This window comes from Mustela erminea, chromosome 7 (assembly GCF_009829155.1).
Source record: "Mustela erminea isolate mMusErm1 chromosome 7, mMusErm1.Pri, whole genome shotgun sequence".
Classification (NCBI taxonomy): domain Eukaryota; kingdom Metazoa; phylum Chordata; class Mammalia; order Carnivora; family Mustelidae; genus Mustela; species Mustela erminea.
The window spans coordinates 5218566-5243350 of record NC_045620.1 but is presented as its reverse complement, the minus strand read 5'-3'; the positions used below and the strand labels follow the sequence as shown (position 1 = coordinate 5243350).

At 61.7% G+C, this 24785-nt stretch overlaps 1 protein-coding gene across 2 annotated transcripts; it reads left to right on the top strand.

Moving 5' to 3' along the window:
- Positions 1-23: 23 nt before the first annotated feature.
- Positions 24-23319, top strand: RBM38 (RNA binding motif protein 38). 2 transcript variants are annotated; one of them, XM_032350265.1, is made up of 4 exons: positions 24-444; positions 1240-1363; positions 1857-1911; positions 23140-23319. In XM_032350265.1, exons 1-4 carry the CDS (start codon positions 208-210, stop codon positions 23237-23239), a joined length of 516 nt encoding a protein of 171 aa, XP_032206156.1. In that variant the 5' UTR covers positions 24-207; the 3' UTR covers positions 23240-23319. The 2 variants fall into 2 exon arrangements, with proteins under 2 accessions (XP_032206156.1, XP_032206155.1); XM_032350264.1 differs by lacking the exon at positions 23140-23319 and adding an exon at positions 14237-15113 and having other exon boundaries at positions 26-444.
- The last annotated feature ends 1466 nt before the right edge of the window (positions 23320-24785 follow it).

The window sequence follows — 24785 nt, the reverse complement described above, 5'->3', positions numbered from 1 at the left end:
CCCGGGGGCGGGCGCCGGGGCGCAGAGTGCCCGCAGCGCCGGCCAGAGCGCAGCGCAGCGCAGCGAGGCGCACACGGCGCGAGCGGCCCGCGAGTGGACGGGCCCGGCGGCTGGACCGGCGCCGGTGCTGCCCTGCTCGCTCCCCGCCGCCGCCCATGAGCCCAGCGCCGCGCGGCCCGGGTCTGTAGGCGGCGGGGCGCCCCCCCCATGCTGCTGCAGCCCGCGCCGTGCGCTCCGAGCGCGGGCTTCCCGCGGCCCCCGGCCGCCCCCGGCGCCATGCACGGCTCGCAGAAGGACACCACGTTCACCAAGATCTTCGTGGGCGGCCTGCCCTACCACACCACCGACTCCTCGCTCAGGAAGTACTTCGAGGGCTTCGGGGACATCGAGGAGGCCGTGGTCATCACCGACCGTCAGACGGGCAAGTCCCGCGGCTACGGCTTCGTAAGTGGCCCCGCGGCCGGGCACGCACTCCGTCCCGCACTTACCGCGCCGGGGGGCGCTGAGTCAACCGGCGGGCGCACGCCCAGCCGCCCCGGCACCTGCCGCCCCCTCCTGGGCTCGGGGGCGGAGGTTCACGCTCCAGCCGGTCGCGCCGCCGCTACCTGGCTCCGGCTCCCTCCACCACCCCGCTCCCGGTTTAAAAGGCAGAGCCGCTGAGTTCAGTTAGTACTTCTGAGTTTACGGAGAGGTTTTGGGGACAGTTGGCTGCTGCCAGGATCTCCTGGAGCAACAAGCAAGCAGGAGCCGAGGCTTCTCCTCAGGGCGCTTTGGAGGCCTTTAGTACCCCCTCTCCAGTATTTAACCGCCCCCAAAGAAACATCAGTTTAAGTAAAAAAGGGCCTGAAGAATTGTCTCCTCCTTCCCTTCTAAGTAGCAGCCCCCAACCTCTCCCATGAGGACGCTCGCACCCCCCCCACGGGCAGGCGGGCAGAAAGGGCTCCCGCCGCTGCCTTCCCTGGGGCGGGGGAGGGTGCCCTGTTTCCCCTGGGCATCCTTTCTGTCCTTGAAGGCTGGGTTTCCCAGCGCGTGAACTTGGAGGGAGGAGCTGGAATCCAGGGGCGCCTCAGTGGGAGGGCCCCAGGGTGGGAGGCCAGTGGGGATGGGGCCAGAGGTTCTGGGTCACTGTCCCCCACCCCCACCCCCGCAGAGGGGGAAGTGAGGGCCTCTTTGGGGAGCAGAACCCTTCGCTCCTCCCGCCCAGTAAGGGAAGCCCCTGAACCCTCTGTGCTCCTCCAGGTGACCATGGCGGACCGGGCAGCAGCTGAGAGAGCTTGCAAAGACCCTAATCCCAACATTGACGGCCGCAAGGCCAACGTGAACCTGGCCTATCTGGGTGCCAAGCCGAGGAGCCTCCAGACGGGTGAGAGAGCCTGTGTTTTCCTTCCCCGGCTCGCCTTGACTGCTATATTCAGTGTTGGTATCTGTGGGGTGGAAACGGCCCCCCCTTCGCGGCCCTGCCCCAGGAGTGGCTGTCTGCTATCATGTGCTTGCAGAACCGTCACGAGGCCGTCCTCCCCCAGCTTGGGAGCTGGACACCTTGGTCTAGGGGCATGGGAGGCACCCTAGGCGTGGGGCAGGGTGAGGAGGGCACGTCACCCAGTCCTCAGCTGTCTTGGAGGACGGGAGGAAGTTGGTTCCCGGGGCTGGAGAGTGGGAGGACCGACTGCCAGAGGCTGCTGCCACCCTGTCTGGCTTGGGCAGGGCGCTTTGGGCTTGGTGGGATGGTGGCCTGGGAGTGTAGAGGAAGCCCATTATGGGTCCCTTTTGTTGGGGCTGGGGGCAGGGAGTACAGCTGTGTGCTCCTGCTCCCTGGGCTGAGGCCGAGCCCCTGACTGCTGTCTCATTTTATTTAGGCTTTGCCATTGGTGTACAGCAGCTTCACCCCACCTTGATCCAGCGGACTTATGGGTGAGTGGATGTGGCTGCTGGGGGCAGGGTTGGCAGACCACCCGGAGTAGGCCACGGGCGCCCCTTGGTCCAAGGGTGTTTTTTCTCCCCGGGGCTGGTGGCCCCACAGCGTTGATTGTGCTGTTCGCCTCCACACTTTCTCTGATTCCCAGAAACGGGATTGTGTTCTGAGGGCGGGCAGGGCGTGGTAGGCTGGGAGAACTAAGAGAAGGCAGACAGTGCTTCTCCACTCCCTGACGGAGGCCACAGTGCGTGGGCACAGGAGCCTGTCAGCCTAGTCTCCAGTCCTGGCTTCCCCCTTGCTAGGTGTGTGGCCTCTAGTGGCTTATGCAGCCATCTGTGCCTCAGTTTCCTCCCTGGGAAACGGACGGTAGCGGCATCTCTGAGTCCTGTGGGTGGAGAGCTTCTGGCTGGGCCCGGCGGGGGCACAGGAGCACTCCGGAAACATGGCCCACGTTCTGTGGGGCTGGCGACTGGGCTCTCCTCAGGGGGCCTGGTGACCTGCTCTGGTGCCTGACAGATGGTGGCAGCAGGTCTCTGCCTCCCAGGGTCTGGTGCCTAGGAGAGCTGCAGCAGGTGAGACAGGCCCCAGGCCAGATGTCCAGCCCAAGGGGGCCGGGCCTGTGGACCTTTTGTCCGCCGTGCTTTGGTGTGGCCCATCCCACTCGCTCCTCACTTTTTTTTTTTTTTTTTTTTTGAACTTCTACTGAGTCTCGGCAGCTGCTTTCGGAAGGGCACATGCACTACAGGGCCACAAAGGAGCCTGCCCTGTGGTGTGACTTCCCAGCCCCGTGATTGATGTCGGCCGTGTGCCCCAGGGCCAGGAGCAGGTTGATGAGGGTGGCGAGGTCCGTTACCAGACAGTTGGCCCATTGTAGGGTGTCAGCACTTCCTAAGCTCTCAGAGACCAGATTCTGGCCTTGGGTTTTGTGCTTCACATTGTGTGAGTGTGTGTCTGCGTCTGCCCTAGGAAGGCCAAGCTCAGGGGTGGCCTGGCTCCCGGGCAAGGGTGGGAGCTGGGCTCGGGTGGACTGCGCGGGTCAGACAGATGGCCGAGGACTTGCTCTGTCACCTCCCTTCGGGGGCGACTTGGGGGTGCTTGCCCAGACAGGCAGCATCTGTGTCTGCGTGGTGGCCTTGACGTGGATTGGCGTGTGTGGGAGCTCGGCTCTTGGTCTGTTCTCCGGGAGGGAGCCCGGGGGCGGCCGGGAGCAGGTGGTTCTGGGTTTCCTTCTTGCCCTGGGATCTGCTTCATCAGCGCCTGGAGCCGTCTTGGAAGGTATCTGGGGACACCTGCCATCAACCTAGTCCATCCTCTTTGGGATTCAGGTCACACGGGGAGGGCGTTCTTCAATTTCCATAGCCTTGGCTCTGTTCCCCAGGTCCATCCCACGCGGCTGGGACTGGAGCCGGAGGGGACAGCCGGGTGCACGAAGCTCAGGGCACAGGCCGGGAGCACCTGCGGCTCCGTCCTGCTTCAGATGAAGCAGTGCCTTCCCCTCTCAAGTTCAAGCTCTTTTCTGATCCATTACAGCTGCTCTAAGATTCCAATAACCATCAAGACTCAGCCTCTGGAGCCTACGGAGTTCCAGTCTCGGCTCCGACACGGTCCAGCCGGGCCACTCGGCCGGTGATGGTGCCTCATCCGTTGTTTCCCGGATGGAAATGATAAGCCCTCCCCGCAGTGCCAGCCCCTGGGGCTGGGTGCTCCGTGCCCCTGGCCCCCACTCCCTCCTGTCCTCACGACAGCCCTCTGAGGTCGGAACCGATGTTATCCTCACTTCTCGATGAGGAAACTGAGGCAGAGGTTCATGGTCTGCCAGGGTGACCTGAGTGACACGATCTGAAACCAGGCTGGCTGGCTCCGAACCCACAGTCTGCCCCGCCACTCTCTGGGGCAGGCGGCTGGGAAGGGTGCCCCAGCCTTTCCCCTCAGGGCCCCTTGCATGCCATGCACACGAGGGTAGTGGGGGTCAGCATGGATCTTACTGCTGTGCGTTCCTGACTTCAGGTGACAGTGTTTGGTAACTGAATCTCTGGCTGGCATCTGACACCCGTGACATGAGGAGGCCGTCAGCTCTATTTGCCGGTTGCCAGGGGGCGGAGACCCAAACAGGGACAAGGGGTCAGAGGGACCGTCCAGCTCTTCGTTTCCAGCGGCTGGTGGACCGAAGCCTCTCAGGGTCACGCCGCCCTCCCACCAGGCCCTGCTGGGCTCGGGTGGTGGGAGGGGCCCCTAGGGGTGCTGTCCCCAGAGAGGTGGGGCGGGGCTTCCCGGGGTCAGCTGTCCCCCCTACCCCCCACAGTGCCCCTCAGTCCGGAGAGTTGGGCCGTCAGCGTCCCTTTTGTCTTTTGTCTTTGCGAACGAGAACAATCGGGCGGGAGCGCGGCAGGCCTGACTCAGCAGTGGGCGCCGGGCGCTGGGGCTGGCAGGGAGGCCTGGCCTGCCGCTGGCCCAGGACACGGTGGGAGCCGGAGCCGGGCAGCTCGGGCTTTTGAAAGCAGTTAACCCCTCTCCTGCCTGGCTGAACTTCCCGCAGGCTTCCTGGCTCCGAGCCTGCGGCGTAGACAGTTACAGAGATTCCACAGCTCCGCTTTCGGGCAAGGCTGCGGCACGAGGCTTTTGGCCTGTTGGGTCCTAAATGTCAGCTCTGAAGATCGCCCCGAGAACTTCTTACGTGTTAAGCTTTTTCCCCCGCCCTGTGTTTTTTAAAGCAGATTGGAGTCTTTCAGGACCTTCCTGGCACTCCGTGTCCTGTAACTGAGGGGTCAAGGTCTGAGGTTGGGAGGGTCTTTTCTTGGCAGGTGACAAGTGACTTCATCACGGGAGGACATGACTGAGGCCACAGGCCACCCAGCTGAGCGTCTCTTCGCTGCCCGGGTGGGACAGTCCACAACCCACAGGCAGGAAAGTTCGGAGCTGTTTGAAGAGGGCACGTGTTGGGGGCAGTTTTGGGTCTGTCCTGGAAGGGACCTCCTGGTGTCAAAGGGTATGTGTCCGGGCCTGGGCCCGAGGCCTGCCAGGATCTGAGATTTGTCCCGGGCCTGGCTGCACTTGGAGCCTCTCCTTGGGCTATGTTTGAAGAGCCAGCTGCTTTTCTGGGACGGCCCCCACCCCTTTTGTTAAGGGGGCCTTGCTGTGGCCTTCCTGCCCCTTCACCACAAGTCCCGCTCCGTGCCAGGGGATTGTGGGGGCAGCCAGGCCCCGGGTCCCAGATAGCTGGGTCGCTGTGTGCTGGAGCAGGGATCCCAGGGTGTGCTCGAGCTCATACTGGGGCCCAGGATGCAGGTACCACGCAGTAAGATTTGGGATTTTTCAGGGACCCATCTCGCGGCAGCGCCCTGACAAGGCCTGCTGACCTAGCTGCCTGTGGAGGCTCTGGGTGAGCTGGGCGGGGAGAAACTTGCCTGAGCTCCGCTGTGTGCGGCTGGGAGGCTCTAGCACCCTCCTTCCTTCCATGAGGCCCCTACGCCTCCGTCTGGGCCGCTCTTGGACAAACCAGAACCAGACACCCCAGGACTGACGAGCGTCACGGAATCCTCTTCAGACGGGGTGTGCCCTGACTTTGAGAGTGTCCAGTCCCCCTGGGAGGCCCCCACTGCCGTCGCCATCACTAGGCCACAGGCGTGTGTGCGCTGAGGGGTCTGTGCCCAGTCCCCAGGTCACCAGGGTGGGAGGGGGCGTGGGGATGGACAGGAAGATGGCCGTGTCCTCAGAAGCGTGGCGCACACAGGGCTCAGAGTCCGTCCGTCCTTCGTCAGGCCTTCAGTGTGCTGGACGTCAGGCCCTGGGCCCGGGATACTTGACAGAAGACAGACACAGTCGGTTCCCCGCCTCAGGATGCTCGCCTTCCTTTGGGGACGCGAGACCATTAAGGACTCTTCCTTGCCCGTGAGGGTCCAGCAGTGGTGTTGGGGGGAGCGACCCTGGGTTGGGGGGAGGTCCTCGTGGGGGGTGGTTCTGCCTGGTGCTTGTCACGGTGGGCGGGCCATCTGGGCCGGTGACGGAGTGTCCCGGACAGACATGCCAAAAAGGGCTGACATCTGACCAGGGCCTCCTGCTTAGCTAAGAGCCGCCAGCCGGCATCAGGCTCTTGGTGTTGGTAACACGTTGGGTGGTGGTAGCTGTCACCCCTGGGGGACACCGGAGGAGGGCCCACAGGACCTCCCTGACTGTTGTTGCAGCTTCTTGGGGTTCTACCATTGTTTCACATCCAAAGTAAATAAAGGTGCGTCGGGTGGTGGGGGAGTGAGTGGCAGAGCCTTGCGGGGTGGGGGGTGGTTACCATCTTGGGGGTCACGGCAGGAAGTGAGGTCAGAGCCGGAGGCCGTGGGGCCTGGGAGGAAGCTGGTGCCTGCTGTGGCGTCACCCAGCTTGTTTTTACTTTCAGGGTGCCTGGGGTGGCCCTGCTCCCCACACTGTAAGCTTCCTGTTTGGCACCCACTGGAGCGAGGCGTGGGCCGGCGTGTGGCCCTCCCCTGTGGGCCGCCTGTGCACACCTGTTGTTTGTCCCCGGCGGCGGTGGCTGTAACAGAAACCAGCCTCCGGGCGGCCCTGGGGTTCCGCGGGAGGAGGAGCTCCTCGCTCCGGCCCACTGCCCCGGCTGGGAGGGCCTTCTGCCGGCCACGGCGTGGGTGTGCCCTGGGGCGGGTGAGGGGGGACCGGGAGTGTTCCCAGGCTCCCTGCTGCGGAGACCCGAGCCCCAGCCCAGGAGGCTGGAGGTCCTTTCACGACTCCTGTGTGCCTCGCCTTGGGCCATGACTGCTCCTCAGCTTCCCCGTCTCCATGTGGGCAGGATGAGGGCTCTGCGGGGTCGTGGGGGGACGTCTGCCATCAGGCTCCCACTGCCTCCTGTGTCGGGGGAGGAGGAGGCCGGAGGGCTTTCACTCAGCCGGGTCGGTCCGCAGGTGCCTGCTTCCTTTGCTGCAGGCCAGGGCTGGGGACGAGGGGGAGCCGTGCCCCGTGAGGGGTGCAGAGGGGCGTGCGCAGGGAGCCCAGGTGGCAGGAGGCACCGTGTGGGGAGAGCAGCTGGGCTGGGGTGCCAGCAGGAGCAGCAGGAGGAAGTGGGGAGTGGGGGGCCCAGGGGCGCGTTTAGATTTTATTCTGACTGACGTGGGATGGAGGTGAGCCAGGAGGATGAGGGCCTCGTGTCTTGAGAGCATCCCTTGGCTGCTGGGCGGGCCCTCACTGCCGAGGCCAGCAGGGAGACTCTGGCCATCCCCACGGCAATCCCCATGGCAGTCCCCGTGCAAGGCCATAGTGGCTGCTGGCTCCGACGCCAGGGTGAGCAGCTGCGGGATTCTGGGTACATTTTAAAGAATGTGTGAAAGGAGCCCGGGATGATTCCAGAGCTTTGCGCTGAACAAGCGGAGGTTGGATCGACCTTAGGGAAGGGGAGGCAGGTGTGGGGGACGGTTTGGGGGAACAGTGGGAATTCAGGTTCGGACATGTTGGGATGGAGATGCCGCGCCCAGGCCTGGTGCTGTCCCACGAGTGTACATCTTACCTGCCTTGTGCCCACTACCCCCACCCCTTGCCTGCTGGCGGGTGGTCCCGGGAGCCTTCACGTCCCCCTACGGGGATTCCCGGGTGCAGGGCCTGTTTCCTGCCAGTGCTGGCGCCCGGCTCGAGGCCCCTCCCTGCGTCTCCAGAGCCTTGCACCGCACCCCCAGCGGCTGCCTTGGTGTCCCAATACAGCAGGCCAAAACCTCTAGGGAGCGGAAAAAAGTGAAATGGGCTCATTTGCCTGTTTTATTTTGGGGGTGGCTTTGCATTCAGAAATGGAAGCCTCTAGGGTTGCAGCGATTCCTTCTGGCTGAGTTTTGCTCTGAGTGTGCGAAGAGTGTGGCCGGTTGTCTGGGCCCTGGGTGCTGGCTGCCCTTGGCCGTGTCAGCACCCCGTCTATCTGGGAGCTCGCCGGCCCTGCGGCTCAGAGCCCCGAGACCTCTGCCTTCTTAAGGGACCTCCAGGGACCCACTGGGTGCTCTGGGGCTCAGTGGCCCTCTTGGCTGACAGAAGGGGAAACAGATCCAGAGTCTGGGTTCTCACGTCTGGACCCCTGGGCTTCCACTGGGCCAAGTCAGTGGGGGTGCTGTGTGGTTAACATGGGCACCTTGGGTCCTGGCTAACATCACGGCTCCCCGGTGGCCTGCACTGGGGCCGCGAGAGTCCAGTCCCACAGGTCATCATGGTACCTGGCAGGAGGAACCCTGCTGCTGCCTGGACCGGTTCCCCCTCTAGGGCTCTAAGGCTGCTCTCCTGGGGCTGGGCCGGGGCGGCTGGGACACAGAGATCTTCTGTGTGCCTTGGCTGGCTTGGGGGCTCTTCCTTGCCCTCCCTCAAGCCCGGGGAGGGGGTGGGTCTCTGGTGCTGCCAGGCTTTCCGGGTTGCACAGAGCATCGAAGCCTCAGGGCGGTCCCATCCCCACAGAGGCAGTGCTGGGGCTGCCAGGCACCTGGCAAACACCAAAGCCAGCCTTGAATTGAGCCAGCAGGTTCAGCCTCCCCGGGGCCCCCCCACCTGTGACTTGCTGAGCAGAGCTGCTGCAGGCTGGGCTGCTTCTAGAGCCTTCAGAGGAGCTTCAACTGCTGGCCCAGGAAACCGTTGGCAACCTTGGGGGAGGCTTCTCTGCCACCTGGGTGCCAGCCATCCTGGGGCCTGCGTGGGGCCCTCAGCCCTTGACAGATGATGTGCTGTGTGCTTGGAACCCAGCAGTCAGCCCAAGCGCCTTCCCTCATAGGGCTTCGGTTTTGTTTTTGTGGAGGAAACAGGAGAACAGAAAGAAAATGACCAGGAGGTTTCAGGTCATGAGAAGGAAATAAAACTGGTGGTGGGTGGGGTGTGCTGGCATTGGCCTTGGGGGTTGGTTAGGGAAGGCCTCTGAGGAGATGAGGTTTTAGCTGTGGGAAGATGTCTGCAAGCAGAGGCAGTAGCAGGTGCGAAGGTCCTGTGGTAGAGGCGCTCCTTGAGTCTGGTGGGAGTGGGGACAGTGAGTGGAGATAAGTTGGGGAAAGTTGAGGCCTGGTTGTGTGGGGAGCTGTGGGGGAGCAGTTTGGTTCTGGGTGGTGTGGAGGTCACAGGAGAGGTCTGGTCCTGGGGGTGACCTGGTGGTCTCTTGGATTTTTTTTTTTTTTTAAGATTTTATTTATTTATTTGACAGTGAGAAAGAGATCACAAGTAGGCAGAGAGGCAGGCAGAGAGAGAGGGGGGAAGCAGGCTCCCTGCTGAGCAGAGAGCCCGATGCGGGGCTCGATGCCAGGACCCTGAGATCATGACCTGAGCCGAAGGCAGCGGCTTAATGCACTGAGCCTCCCAGGCGCCCTCTTGGATGTTTTTAAGATGATCCTCTGGCCACCAGATTGGGGTGGGGACTGCGTTGTGTTGTGGTGGATGGAGGCTCGACCTGGAGAGATGTGGGTGGGTGGGGGGGTGCGCTAGCGTGGAGAATAGGGAGGATTCGGGGACCGGGGCTGGGAGTGAGGAGGCTGGGTGGATGCGGTGGAACAGGGCTGTGGCGGAGGGAGAGTGGGCAGGCCCGGCGACCAGCCTCGGTCAGCACGGAGTGTTGTGAGGGCCGTGCCCTTTTCAGAGGTCTGCAGACCAGGAATGTGGAGGCCGGCGGCGTCCTGATCTCTCTGGGGAATAGTGGGAGCAGCAAGGAACCTGCTGGGCACATCCACCCTGTCCCCAGTGCCCTGGGGCCACGGCCTGCCCCTGCTGCCGCGTGGCCCGGGGAGGGTGTGGGGCTGTCCTCAGACAGGTGGTTTGGCTGGGTGTTCTCTCTCACCCGAGAGCCCGGGGGTCCCCTGTGTGCGTGTATGCCGCTCGCTCGCCCGTGCGAGGGCGCACCCCTCCAGCTCTGCCCATGCCCACCTGGCCTCCTTCCCAGCCCCGGGCGAGGGCATCTGGTTGTGAAAGCACCGAAGAGCCTCGTATCTGCCCTTGGCTTTGTAGTTCGTCTGGCAGGCTCTTTCCACGTGGGAGGAGCTGTGATGCCAGAGGATTCTCTGAGCTGGGCTGTCCTGTCTGGTGGGGAGCCGGTGGCCTCCTTGGGCTCCACCCATCTGAGGGACCACAGAAATGTTCTGGGTATGGCCTGGTGTCCCTCGAGGGACAGAGTCGCCTGGGCTGAGATCCGGTGTTCTGGTGGAGGGTCCCGGCTCTCACCGCGGGCCCTGAGGCCAACCTCTGTTAAGTCCCCAGAGGCAGAGCTGTGGGGGCCATCGTGCAGGAGGGAGACGGCGTGGGGCCCGTTCCCTGCCTGGGAGGGGGGTGGGGGTGACTCTGCGGCCCCTTCTGCTCGACTCACCCGCGCCATCATCTTTCCTGGCCTCACTGTGCAGCAGGACCTGCCGCCATTCCTTCTTTTCCTTTGGATCTGAGTCTGGGGTGCACACACTGTCCAGGGTCCAGTCTCTGGATACACTGAGCTCCTCAGCAGGGACAGAGTCACCGGGGGCTGCCGGGTCGTGGACTGGGGTTGCTCTGCCATCTGCCATCTGGGTGGCTTCGTGGAGACCTGGGCTGGCCCCCGAGGTGAGCCCAGGGTCACAGGCTCCAGCCAGCGCCCATCCTTGCGGGCACAGGTCTCAGGCAGTGTATGGACAAGGAGGCCAACCCCACTGCCGCTCCCTGGCCATGTGACGGTGCCATCCAGGCCTCTCTGAGCCTCACCGTCCGTCTCTGGGAATGGGGTGACGCTCCTGCTTTGTAAGTTATCTCAGGCTTGTCGCAGAGGGCTGGGGGGTGCGGCACCGCAGGGAGGAGGTGAGTGCTGCAGAGGTGCGTTCTCCCGACGTGTCCTCAAACGCTGCAGAGGTGCGGTCTCCCGACGTGTCCGCAGACGCTGCAGAGGTGCGGTCTCCCGACGTGTCCGCAGACGCTGCAGAGGTGCGGTCTCCCGACGTGTCCGCAAACGGGGCTCTCTTCCTCCCCGACCTAAAACATACTGGCTCACACTACGTCGGTGTGTCCCCGGGGTGGCCAGGACAGAGGTCGGGTCCTGGCAGGGGAGAGTGTAGAACCTCATTAAGTGTGGCCACTGCCTCCGCTGGCTGGCCCCGGGGGTAGGGGCTGGGATATGGGCACAAACCTGTCATTTTTAGAGCCCTGCGTCCTGCTGTGGACAGCACAGCCCGGGTCTAGGCAGTGTGTCTGGCGTGTGGTTGTGTATCTGAATCCTTGGGGGGCCTGTCCAGTGCAGATTCCCAGACCCTATCTGACTTCTCGGTCTGCAGGGGATCCATGTTTTTATCAAACATTTGGGTGTGTTATCAGTGTTTGATTAAACATTTGGGTGTCTCAGGCAGGGGCATCCCTGCCCATGTTTGGAGAAGTTCTGGGCTTCATGCTTCCGTAGCTGCCAGTTCAGGAATGTTCCTGAGGCTCCTGAAGCTGGATGGGGGCACCGATGGGGCCAGGGACGTTCCAGTGGGCGCTGCACCAAGACACGCTTCCTCATGTCTGCAGTTGGCCCCTTTCCTGAGAGGCGTCCCGACCGGAGAGCCCCTCGTGTTTCTCAGCGGGGACGCTGGTCCCACAGGTCGTTCGAGCAGCACGGGTGCCCGGTACTCTCCGGAGCTAGGCGCCGGGACAGAACCCTCCCCGTGGCTCAGCTGAGATGCAGGGTAGGTGAGGGAATGAGGCCAGCCTCGGGGGGGGCAGAGGACACCCCTGGGATGAGGGCTCCCGGGGAGGCAGTGGCAGGTACGGGCCCAGGTAGGGATGGCCTTGAACATTGACGACACCACAGGGCGCGTGCAGCTGGGGCGGGGCGGGGCGTGGAGGGCCGAGGGGTTTGGGGATCTGGTCTCAAGCGGACAGACAGCCTGCCGCCCTTGTCCTGGTCCTCCAGTTCACTTACTTCTTTTTCCTTTCTGTTCCTTTTGCCTGGAAAGCTCTTCCCCGCGGCTAGCTCTGTCTTGTCCTCTGGGCTCAGTGCAGTTGCTGCCTCCTCCGGGAGGCCTTCCCTGCCCACTCCCCGCAGTCCTGCTCCAGTTCATGGGTTGGATTGTTGGTGTGTCTGTCCCCGTCCTGGAATCCAAGCTCTAGGGGTCCGGGGGCTGTGCGCTCTGCTTACCGCCGTATCCCTGTCCCGAGCAGACACGGGAGAAAGCCGTTGTGCTACTTGGGATGCCGAGTGGGATTTGAACCTTAGCCTGGCTCTGTTCAAGCCTCTTGTTTATGTGGGGGAGGACGGAGGCGGTTGGCAGAGGCTCCTGGGGCAGGGGCAGTGGGCGCTTTGGTCCTGAGCAAGAGTGTGGGGTTCCTGGGGGAAGCTGCCCAGGGCTCCTTGGGAACACTCCAGCAACTGGGGTGTGGGGGGGTGGGGACAGCCTGTAACCAGCAGGGGCATGTTGCTGTGGTGACCACCGCAGGTCTGGCAGGGCAAATGGCAGCAGTAAGGGTGCTGAGGTTGGAGCTGGGGACCCCTCCGGCCCAGGCAGGTGTGGCCAGATGCTCTCTCCTTCCCAGATCCCCTGTGCCCTGCCCGCCCCCTGGTCCTCGTCCCAGCCCTGGCCGCACTGGGCCCAGCCGGCTCTCTGCCCTCGCCGGTGGCTCACCCTCCTGCAGGGTTTGTCCCTCTGGGAGCCGCGCTGTGCTGGTGAGGACGGGTCCCCGAACAGCTCCCCTCTTCAGGCGAGAAAGCATTCACAGACGTGTGCTGCGGCCGCCCTGTCTAACTCAGAGCTTTGTCTTCGGCCCTCAGTGGCCATCCCAGCCCCCTTGTGAAGCCCCTGGCGGTTTGACCACGTTCCCCCCTGGGTTTTGCTCGTAAGCAGGTAGTCTGTCAGTGGGACCCTACCATGTGTGTCTCACGGCTTTCCCTCAGCAAGCGTTCAGGGGTCATCCACACCGGCGTGTGTCCAACGTGGCTTGTTGTGGCGTGGACAGACCACGTTGGTCTCTGTCCTTGGGGGGCTGAGCCGAAGCCCCTGGTCTCGCGGCCGCCACGTGTGGCGTGCTCTGGAGGGACATTGACTGCTGCTCTTTCCCCTGCAGGGAACACTCGGGCTCCTCTGGTTTGTCACCTGTCCTGTAGATGCTGCTGTGGTCCACTCAGCTGTGGGGCCCTGGGCAGGTCACTGAAGCCCTGAGCTCCGTTCTCTGTTGTGAAACAAGACGATGCCATGAAGGGCAGCCTGAGGGCCCGTGTGACTGTCACCGTGTGAGGGCGTGGGCACTGGGGCCTCGTTCCCAGGGCCTCTCCTTGGCCTCTTCATCTTCATCGATGTCCTTACTGCATCGCTCACAGAGTGGCTCAGCACATGTTTGCTGAGCTGCTCTGGGCCGGGCCCTGGGCTGCCAGTGACAGAGTGGGGGAGAGCCCGTACTGCATGCAGGATGTCACTTGGCGGATCGCAGATGTTGGGAAGATGAGCGGGGAGATGGAGGGGTGGGGTGTGACCTGGGCAGTCACGCAGTGACCTGTGCTGGGGTGTGACCTGGGCAGTCTCGCAGTGACCTGTGCTGGGGTGTGGCCTGGGCAGTCTCGCAGTGACCTGTGCTGGGGTGTGACCTGGGCAGTCTCGCAGTGACCTGTGCTGGGGTGTGACCTGGGCAGTCTCGCAGTGACCTGTGCTGGGGTGTGACCTGGGCAGTCTCACAGTGACCTGTGCTGGGGTGTGGCCTGGGCAGTCTCGCAGTGACCTGTGCTGGGGTGTGGCCTGGGCAGTCTCGCAGTGACCTGTGCTGGGGTGTGACCTGGGCAGTCTCGCAGTGACCTGTGCTGGGGTGTGACCTGGGCAGTCTTGCAGTGACCTGTGCTGGGGTGTGACCTGGGCAGTCTCGCAGTGACCTGTGCTGGGGTGTGGCCTGGGCAGTCTCGCAGTGACCTGTGCTGGGGTGTGACCTGGGCAGTCTCACAGTGACCTGTGCTGGGGTGTGACCTGGGCAGTCACGCAGTGACCTGTGCTCAGAAGGCCCACACCGGGTTTGATGCTCTGCTGTCACTGTCTGAAAACTGTCAATCCTTTTTAAGTCTGCCCACCACCCCCCCACTCATAGCTGGCCCTACGGGGGATAGCAGGAGTGAGGAGCATAGGGTTGGGCTGGGGGTGCCTGGGAAGGGCTCGCGGAGCAGGGGGAGCTCTGCGGATAGCTGCGGGAAGTGCGTTGCAGGCAGTGGACCAGCCCGGCAGTGGAAACAGCCAGTGCAAAGGCCCTGGGATAGGAGCCCATCTGGTGTGTTCAGAGAAGGTGGGTTATGGCCGCACCCGTTTCACAAACGAGAAATAGACCAGGGTCGGGGAACACAGCCTCCCCCCGCAGCCGCTCTCCCCAGCCCTGCCTCCTCGCCCTGACCCTCTCTGTTTGGCCCCACAGGCTGACCCCCCACTACATCTATCCGCAAGCCATTGTGCAGCCCAGTGTGGTGATCCCGGCCGCCCCCGTCCCGTCGCTGTCCTCGCCCTACATCGAGTACACGCCAGCCAGCCCGGCCTATGCCCAGTACCCGCCGGCCACCTTCGACCAGTACCCGTACGCCGCCTCACCTGCCACGGCCGCCAGCTTCGTGGGCTACGGCTACCCGGCCGCCCTGCCTCAGGCGCTGTCGGCCGCAGCCCCCGCCGCCGCCTTCGTGCAGTACCAGCCGCCGCAGCTGCAGCCCGACCGGATGCAGTGAGGGGGGCCGCGGACCCGCACCCCCACGCCGGCCAGCGGCTCCGGGGCGCAGCCCCGCACGGGGCCTCCGGAGACCCTTTGGGACGCCCGCCTGAGCCCAGCCGGACTGGAGGCCGCGTCTCCTTCGATCCAGGCCCCGCGGCGTCTTGGGGGAGAACCTTGGGGGACGAGGCTGACCGAACGCTGTCCGGAGATGCACCCGGGACCCATCTCCCCGGACCTCGCCCCACCGCCGCCCTTCCTCCCGTGTCTCGCGCCCCTCCCCGCCCCCCAGCACCACCAGGACCTGCCCCCTCTGCGGACCAGCTGCCCGGCAGGCTGTGCAGACTCTGTCCCGCTCCAGATGCCTTAGTCCAGCGCCGCCCAAGGGCGTGGGGGCGGGGGTGTGCTGCAGGTGCATCCATGGGGCCCTGAGCTGCAGGGGCGGGGGGCACCTGCCTCCGGAATTCACACCTTCTAGAGCACGGCCTGCCCCCTGCCCAGGCTCCCAGCCGCAGCAGGGCCGCTGGCAGTGTCCCTTTTTGTCGAAGCTGCAACTCTTTTTCTTACCGTCGATGTTTTGCTACTAAGATGATTTCAGAATGTCCGTCTATTTTTTCAACCGGAACTCCCACCACCAAGAATCCAGATCCTATTTTTGACTCTGAGAGACTCACTTGGGTCACCAGCCCCGCCCGAGGACACAGTGACAGTACTTCCATGTGATAAGGCGTCTGCCAGCTGGAGGGCATGGAGCCCCTTGGAGGGTGGGCGTCTCCAGGCTGGTCTCACTAGGCGACAGCAAATTGTCTCAGCGCGTGTCCCCGTCCTCGGCCTCAGAGAGTGGGAGAGAGTGGGGCCCGAGGTGATGCTGGCCAAGGGGGGGTTTGAGTGGCAAGAGCCTCCGAATGCAGAACCCCACGGCCTTGCCCATCCACCCTCCCCTGTGCTATCACCTGCTGTGTACCAGCCTGGGCGGCGGGATTGAGCCGAGACACATCCCACCTTCCTTGGGGGCACAGTTCAGGGTGGGGGGGAGCTTCCAACAGGCCATTGGGGAGTTCCCGGGTGGGATACCTGGGCTGTGTGGTGGCCCGTGGCTCAGAGAGGGAGAAGAGGGGAGTGAGCCAAGAGGCAGCCTGGCAGAGGAGATGGGCAGAGGCATCTGGGGAGGGCGGGCCGCAGAGTCGGGGGCACTGGGGGCATTCCTTCCGACTACCTCAGGGAAGTGGGAGGCCTCCGGGGGCTGACCGACGTGGGCAAGCACTTCGCGGCACGCCTGGTACAGAGCCAAGGCCCAGAAAATGCAGGTAGCTAATATTATAATAATATTTTTATTAGAACGTTCTGATTATAAAAATAAAACTTGTTTTCTTTAAAGAAAAAGTGGGTCTGTGATTTCTCTCTCGAAGTGGGGGCCTTCGACACCACCCCCAACCCCTGCCACAGTAGTCGTGGGCCAGTTGCTCTCAGGTCAGCCCATGTCAGGGCTGGGGAGCCGGCGGCTGTAATTGGCTGTTTCTTGAGCTCCTGCCCTGCACCAGCCTAGGGGCATCCAGAGTGATGGGGCACCCACGGCCCACCTCATCGCCACCCACCTTCCCACTGATGTAGGGAAGGAGCAGACGCTCCCCAACGACCCTGGGTGCCTGCTTCCCCACAGTCTGCTTCAAGTGCAGGGGAGGGCTGACGGGCTGAGCATCAGTGACATGCTCTGGGCTGCGTCCTGCGACCGATGGCTGGGACCGATGGCTGGGGCCGGGGGCAGGCATAGTGTGATTGGTGGCTCCCAGTATCCCATGGAATGGGGGGCACTTCCCCAAGACAAGGGCCAGAGTTTCTAGAAGAGCCTGAGTAATGGCTGCCGAGGGGACAGCACAGGTGTCTGCCAGCTGCCCAACAGGTGCTGGTAGGCAGGGTGCAAGGTCACAGGAAGAGAAGTCTCGGTGTGCGGCTGAGGGGGCCCAGGCCAGAGGTAGTCCTGGCATTTCACAGAACTCCGCTAGAGCCACAGCTCCATGCTGGAGAAATCATGGGGGACTCACGGAGGAGGTGTTAAGGCTGGAGAGGAGATTAACTCACTCATTCATTCAATTTAAGAAATGTACCTGTTATAGAAGCAAAGCACTAGGGAGAGTCATAAACCAAGCAGACGTGATGCTACCCATTGGGGTTTATAATCCAGTGGGGGAGACCTAACAAACATATGTATGGGGTCATTTTAGATACTGATTGGCATTATGAAGGAGGTATCGCAGGGTGTTGGAGAATGACAGTTCTAGGAAGATGGCAGCAAGTGCAAAGGCCCTGGGGTAGGTGCTTGGAGCAAGGAGGCCAGTGTGGCTGTGGAGAAGGGGTAGTGAGGAGAAAGTGGCAGGTGATGGGTTTAGAGAAGTGATGGAACTGGAAGCTGGGGGACCCAGGGATGGTCCTGCTGTGGTGTGCAGTCTGTGGAGGGATAGTGGTGCACAGACGGCCCAGCAAACTTAGCACAGTGTGGTCTGATTGATGCTGTCAATGGGGAGGCCTCTGAGCCTGGAGGGGATGGGGTGGGGGGAGACACCCCAGCTGGGCTGCACAGAATGGAGGGACTCCTGGAGATTTAGGGGCAAATGGAATGGGTGCCCCTGGTGAGGGGGCCAGTTGGAGCAAAGGCTTGGAAGTCGTGGTTTTGGCCTACTTGGGGCCAGGTGTATGCGAGGCACCAGGCTTATCATCCCCTGACCCCGCAGAGCAGAGCTGGGCCCCATAACCTGCAATCTGTCCCCATCTCCTTCTGTCACCTCCCTCTCTGACTGAGCCAGAGAATCCAGGTCCTTTCAACTCTCTCCCTCACCTTTACATCTAACTTGTCTCCATGTCCAGAAGTTTCTGCCAGCTAAACTGCCCCCCAACCCAGGTACCACACTCTTTCCTGGATCCTCCCCATGGCCCCTTTGCTGCTTCTGTCCTTGTCTTCCTATAGTCCATGCTCCATGTGCAACCAGGATTTAGGATTATGATATGTTGATCAGAATTCAGCGTAAGTGAGACCGCGTTTCCCAGCTCAGAGCCCTCTGTGGCTCCTGGTGGTCCTAGAGGGAAAAGCCAATGCTATCACTGTAAACTATGAGACCCAGACTAGCCTCCTCCCTGTCGGCTGGACACACCAATTACAGCCCACCACAGGCCCTTTGCACTGCTATGGAGTCTTCTAGCTTCTACCAGCTGAGTCCGACCTTCGGCTCTCAGCCCAGAAGTTTGAGTTCCGGGAACCTGGAGCCTGCAAGCATTCTGAATCTGATTCAGCTGATGATAAGCAAGGATCAGAGACCTCTGGCAGGGGTTTTGGGACCATCCATTCAGGGTGGAGCATGCAGGGCAGACTTGAGCGGGGGGAGGCTGGGCCAGAGGAATAGAGGGCGGGACAGAGACCAGTGACTGCAGTGTCCACGTGGACTGGGGCAGAAGGAAGTATGGTGAGCCGAGCGCCTGCACAGAGCTGGATCTGACCCCAGGACACACTCGCTACTCCACGTGGTCGGCCCTGGGCTTTGAAGTGAGATGGGGTCGCCCTGATGTGGGGAGGGGGCTTGGGGTGGACTCGGGGCTGCCTTCTCTGCACCTTCCCTGGGGGTCCCCAAGGGATCTCCTTGGACCTTTTCCAGTGACTTTGACTTGGAGATTTACAAATCCCCTTTTTCTGTGGCCCAGGACCGCTGGCCTCTGGTCGAGGAAGGGTCAGGGTTCCCAGGGTGAAGCTGGGTGAGATCCTGCCAGACGTGTTGGCTTTTCTTACCAGGGACCCGGACCTATCCCCCCGCCTCCTGGCCTGCTGGGTCTTAGTTTGCAAACACTGGCAAGGGGTCAGGGAGGTCAGCGTGGGGCTCCCAGTTCAGGGGAGACATTTGCTGCAGCTGATAAGGGCTTAGGGGCCCGGCAGGGGCTTGCGGGTGCTGTCAGGGTTATCTGGAGGGCCACTTGCTGCCAGCCCATTTCCTGTCACTATCGGCTTGTGGCAGCCTCTGGGACAGGCCTCTGGGCCTTGAAAACACCCTCTGGGTCCCAGGCGCAAGGGCTCTGGATGGTGGCAAACCAGAGAGAGAGTTTCCAAAGTCACCGGCGCCGAGTGGAAGGCAGGTCAGGCTGCTGTGGAGCCTGGGTGGCTGTGACCATGGCCGCCAGCCACGGCCACAGGGACTGTAAATAATGACCATCCCCCAGCTGCTAACCTCCACTGCGCTGCCCCAGGTCAGGCCCAGCGCCGACCACCGTTCACCAGTGGTCTCAGTCACCCTGGGGGTGGACATTCTGGAAGGGGTCTGCCCTGGAGGGGAGGGGCCCTGGCCCCACCCAGCCCAGCGGAGAGAGTGTGGCTTGCCTCCACCTCCCTCTGCCTCTTCGAGAAAGGGGCGGCAACCACCCTCCAAGGGTAGGTCTCTCTGTCCCCTTAGCCTGTGTCCCTAACAGCCAGCCTAGGGGGCGTGGGCTCAAGGAGGGGGTCCAGGGTCCCCAGCTCCTTCCTCATCTGCATCTGTCCCATCATCCCTGGTCCCACACACCCAGAGGGCCAGGCACGCACACACACGAGTGCTTATGCACGCATACACACACTTTCTCCTTTTCTCCCCGATCCCTACAGACACGCATCTAGACACACACCGACACAGACATGCACACTCATAGATGTGCACACATAGATAAGCACTGCACAAGTCACACACCCACACACACACGTCTATATGCTACACACGGACACACACACACCCATGTATATACAGGCAAGCACACTCCCCTGTGCCCATGTATACAGGCACACATTCACTCACACATGCGCACCCACAAGCCCAGAGCCGCTGCCGGGGTCTGGGGTCCACGTTAAGTGTGTCAGCAACATCCAGGGTTTGGAAGGACTCACAGGTCGGACCCAGCTGGGAGGAGGGACGTGGGCGGTGAGCCAGGCCTCGTGGCTCACAGGGTGCCGGTGGGAGGGTGGGGGGTGGGCTGACTGAGGTCCGGAAGAAGGGAGTGAAGGTTTGCCCTGGAGGCAGAAAGGGAAGGGCGGGGAAGTGTCCGGGGCTGCGGCTGCAGACGGGACGTCACCGACCCTCCACATACTCCTGGCTCACCAGAAGGCTGCTGACTGCCCCCGCTAGCCCCCTGCTCTTGTCCTCTGGCCTTGGGGAGTTGAGCCTCTGGGAGTGGCCCCAAACACAGCTGGGTGGGGGTTGGGCAAGCACCCCCTTCCTCACCCTTGGGGGTGGGGAATAACTTGGGGTGCGTGTTCCCCTGTGGGATGCAGCTCCAGTGGCCCACAGCGACGATCGACTCCATGAGACCCCCGGCCCGTCCCCTCCCAGCACATGACTGCTCTGTGCTGAGCTTCCTGGGGTCGTGTCCCTAGCAAACTGTGGCTTGCAGGGCACCTGCCCAGCCAGCCAAGCGTGATCACAGACCCCGCAATGGGGATCAATGCACCCTGTGCCCAGGCCTGGGCAGTGCTGAAAATCTGTCGGCTCCCTGTTCCCCATGGGCCCTTCGGGCAGGTCCTGTTTCCCCCCTTTCCACAGGTGGAGGCAGGTGCACAGAGGGTCCCCCTATCCCCCGCCAGTTTGTGGGTAGGTGTCTGAGCCGGCAGGGACACGAGGCCAGGGCAGGATGCTGTAGTGGGGAGAGGCCCCCTGGACTAGGGACTGTGGCTGCCACGGGAGCTGGGTGGGGTTCCAGCCGCGGGGGTGGGAGGCATTTCCTTTACTTGTTGGAGCCTCATTATCCCACTTTCCAGTTGAGCAAACTGAGGGCCAAAGAGGAGAGAAGGAGAAAAGGGTTTCTCTGAGACTGCTGGGTTGTTGCTCCTGCTCCGGTGTTATGATCCCGAAGGGACAGGCTGGGTATGGGGCCACACGTCACCTCCATGCTACTCTGCAGTGGGGGCGGGGCTCACCTGGCCCCTGGCCTGTCTGCTCCTCAGTTGCTTGCACAGATGAGATGATCCCTAGGGACATCTGCAGGTGCCACCCCCTTCCTCAGCAAACATGCTCTGGTTTTTCCTTAGAGGAGCTGGCCACCCCCGCCCCCAGCTCAGCTCCATAGCTCAGACCATCAGCATGTTCTACTTCCCTGGCCCCAGTGATTGGCTCCTAGGGATAGGCATGTGACGAAGTTTGGGTCAATGAGAGTCGGTCCTGGACTTCTACGAGAACGTCTGGGGAAGGAAGCTCTTTCTGCTGGGAAGCCAAGCTGGGAGCAGATAAGTCAGGAGCTGCTGGGAGGGAGGGGGTGATAGGGAGGGATGATTTGAGCTTATGGAGACACTTCCTGAGAAGGAAGCCAGGACAAGGGCAAGTAGAGGTGAGGAGTTAAGAAGAAATAGGGTCTTAGTGATACCATTGGGAACCCCTTGATCCAGCTATGCCTGCAGCTAGATCCTGGGCTTTTCTCTTATAAGAGCTAATAAATTCCCCCTTTTCCATAAGCCTATTTCATTTTGTTCTTCTGTCTCTTGCAACCAAGACTCTGGACATACATAGTCTCAATGGGCCTGCATTACTTAGAATTAGATTGAGTGACATACATGGAAAACACAAAATAACAGTGCTTCTTAGTTAGCTACAAGTTGTTTTCCCCATGTTTAAAAAAAAGTAGGCAGTCCAGAGTTTCAATGACAACTTCACAGTCATCAGGAACTCATGCTCCTTCTAACTTCCCATTATACTATTTCAGTGCATGGCTTCCTTTCTCAAGACTGTCTCGTGGTACAGAATTGCTGTGGTAGCTCCAGCCCTCATTTCCAAGTCCCAAGCAGCAAAAGGAAGAAGAGGAATGTGAAAAGTGTACCTCAAGCTGAGACTTCCCTCAGAGACTTCCCAGAAGTTGCACAGCATGTTCCTCTGTTCAGAACTTAGTCACTTGAGCATCCCTAGTTGCGAGGGAGGCTAGGTGTTCGGCTGGGTGTAGAGCTACCTCGATACAGGAAGCCTTCTGTTATTAAGGAAGAAAACAGAATGTCCCTTAGGTAGTAGACAACTCGTAGTTTGTGTCGGGCTCTTCCAGCAATAACGCTGGACGTCCAGGAAATAACGGTCACGTGGGGATTTGTGAAGACTGTCACCGACTCAGCCTGTTTCCTCTCTCCACCTTCACGCCAGCCCGCGGAGCTAAGTCTACTATCATTTTGTGCCCATTTCACACATGTGGAAACTGAGGCTGGGAATGCTCACAGAACTTCGTCCCCTGACTCCTGGGGGTGGCTCAGGGGTGACAGCTGAACTTCTTCCTCTCTGATGTGTTCAAGTTTGGTGAACAGTCCTCCTAGGACATGTCAGGCTCAAGTGAGACTTGAGACCCGAAGTGCTTTCACATGGGTAGCCCTCGAGTGGGGTTCTCGGTCTAGCACTCCCTGGAGGTATGGTTTGATATTCTCCCGTGTGCTGGCTCGTTTCCTCATTGCCAGAACCCTCCCCCCAAGGAGTGGGTTACTAGTCCCATTTTACAGAAGGGAAGACTGAGGCTCGGAGGGGCAAGGTGACGTGGTTGGAAATGGCTGCTCCAGGCTCAGGTTGGTGTGCCTGGCCCCAGGGCCGTGTTGCTGGCCTGTGGCCTCTAGGAGCTTACAGTGGAACGTCTTGGCCAGGCCTCCCACTGTTCCCCCTGCCCCGCACCCCTCCTCCCAGGGCCATTATCACGCAGCACAAAGGGCCAGCTGCTTGGGGCTTCCCCATCTCTGCTGCTGCCTTACCACTGCCTGTCCTGGGGTGAAGGCTGGGTCACGGTTATATCACCTGCATGTGGGGTAATCACCGTGGCCACCCTGCCCGGGCCATGGCAAGGATGAAAGACCACGCGCTGCAGGCGTGGCAGGGGGTAGGCAAAGCGTGCGGGGGACACTCGTGGAACCCCCAGCCCCCACGCCCGCAGGGAGGCTAGGCGAGCTGTGGAGTCTGGAGGGGAGAAGACCACCCTAATTCCTATAAACCCCGCCCCCTGCCTCTCAGCATCCTGCCTGTGGACATGGACCCGTGTTGGCAGTCCCGTGAGACAGCCACCCCCAGGCGGGGAATGGGGGTCGTCCTTGGAGCCCCAGGACTGATGAGAACTGACAGGGGTTGAACACTTCCTATGGCTTTGTGTCTCTCCTTTCCCTGAACCCTCCCAGCTGCCTGGGGGAGCTTGACTGCGCCCTGTTCACAGATGGGAAAACCAAGGCCGGGAAGGCGGGTGCACGCCGCCTCTTGCCCAGGCAGGAAAGCTGGTGCATGGCAGAGGCAGGATTCCAGCCCAAGAATCCTGCCTCTGGAGGCCACATACTGCCCTGCCCGAGGTCCCCGCCCCATTCTTTCACGTCCTCACCCCACAGCCAGCTTGGGCGTGTGACCCTCCGCAGTCCCTGCCCTGGTGGCTGAGTCCACTTGTGTTTGTGCCCCAGAGATGGAAACACCAAACTGGGAGCCCCTGGGCCGGGACCATCCAAACACAGCCAGAATGGCAGGGGCAGCTGCCCAGAGTGCCCTGGGGCTGGGTGTCTGCGCAGGGCACGGCGTGGAGTGGGCACCTGGCCCTCCAGATACCTCCCGGGCCTCCTGCAGGGGCCGATAAGTGCCCGGCTCCGCTTATCAGCCCCGTTCCCCTGCCCACTCTCCCCGCAGCCTGGAGTACGCGTCGGGGTGCGCAGCGGCCTGGCCGTCGATGATGGGGAGAACCTCCCCAAGCCCGGCCCCCAGAGCTCGGAGCGTCAGAGACAAGTGAGTTGTTGTCTCCCACTGCTTCCGGGTGCCGCCTGCTGGCTTCCCCGCTCCCGTGATGGGGGCATTTTTGGAGAAATTAAAAATAAAGTTTTTTTTTTTTCTAAATTATGAAATGAACATGGTTGGGGGGGTTTCTAAAATAAACGTATTAAGATACTCTGCCGACAGGCGTGCGCCCGGGAGCAAGGACACGGAGCTGATGTGAGTGGCAGCCGGACCGCAGGCAGTCTTACTCGAGCTCTGCGCTCCTCCCGGCTGAGTCATAAAAATCAGAAAACGAAGTGTGAGCGCACGGACTCCGGATACTAACGGGGAGGGGTTCTTTCCGCGGCTGTCGGCTTGCTCCCACTGACCCGGGTGCCCCCGACCAGCCCGAGCCAGTGGGGGTCCAGCAGCTGCTCTTACCCTCTCCTGTCTCTTTTCTATGACAACCCCCTTGATTTTCTAAGCAGGTAACTCACAGAATGGCTTAGAGCCCTCTCTGGCTCCCTACTGCCCTGGAATGAAATCCCAGCTCCTGGTCTCAGCCTCCCTGGCTGGTGTGAGCCGGCCCTGGCCGCTCTCAGGCGCCACTCTCAGGAGCCACTCTCCCGCCAGATGTCCTGCTGGGCTCCTTCTTGCCCCTTAGTCCTAGTTCCAAAGTCACCGGGTGTCCGCTGAGATGTCACCCCTGCTCCCCAGCCCCCAGATAGCTTCCCGGGTCTCCTTGTCTAAGCTTCCCCACCCCTATCCCTGTTTTCTCTCATTTTTCTTTTCTTTTCTTTACTTTTTTTTTTCTTTTTTTCTGAGCAGCTGTTTCTTTTACTGTCGCCAGCATCAGGGCCAAGGGCCTGAGCGCGGCCTCCGCACGTCCTAGGAGTGAATCTGGGCAACCTGTTGCTCCTCCTGGGAGCTGACTGAGGTTTCTGGGCTGCGTTCCCTCAATGTAGCCACTCTCAGAGGGTAGGCCTCGCCCCTGCCCGACCCTACGGCTCCCACTGCCCAGGAGCCCCACCCCCACGCCAGCGGGACCTAGTCGCTGACCAGCGGACATCCTGAACTCCGCTGGGCCAAGGCAGAGGAAAACATTGCAGGAGGCTGCTTGGCTCCTGCGAGCCGAGGCTGAGGTGATGGCTTGTGAAAAAGGCCACCGTCCTGAATCTCAAGCCGAGGTTTAAGAGACGCCTCCGGGGTGACGAGGGGTGTGGGGCAGCTGTGCTCCTCCTCCTGGGCCAGGCAGGTCAGAGACGCCGGCCCTGACGGAGCATCTAGCTTGTGCCAGGTCCTGCGCCTGCCGCTCCACGGTATCAGCTCGTTGAATCCCACACCGCTCTGCAAGATGCGTGTACACTGTCCCCATTTTGCAGACGCAGAAACTGAGGTTCAAGGTAGCTAGGGAGCTTGCCAGAGGCCACATAGCCAGTAGCTGGCAGACCCCAAAGCCAGCCCCTTAACCTGCGGCTAGGCTCTCCACTGGAGGGAGCAGGGGTGTGAAGTAGGATGCAGCCCCGATGAGCCATGAGGCGCGCGGGTGTATTTCCTGCCGCGGAGAGATGCTCTCAGGGCTC

Bases quoted from the DNA above. Each gene is read 5' to 3' on its own strand.
- RBM38 (XM_032350264.1), top strand. From the start codon at position 208: ATGCTGCTGCAGCCCGCGCCGTGCGCTCCGAGCGCGGGCTTCCCGCGG. The intron at 445-1,239 runs GTAAGTGGCCCC...GTGCTCCTCCAG, and splicing joins AGTCCCGCGGCTACGGCTTC to GTGACCATGGCGGACCGGGC. The intron at 1,364-1,856 runs GTGAGAGAGCCT...CATTTTATTTAG, and splicing joins GCCGAGGAGCCTCCAGACGG to GCTTTGCCATTGGTGTACAG.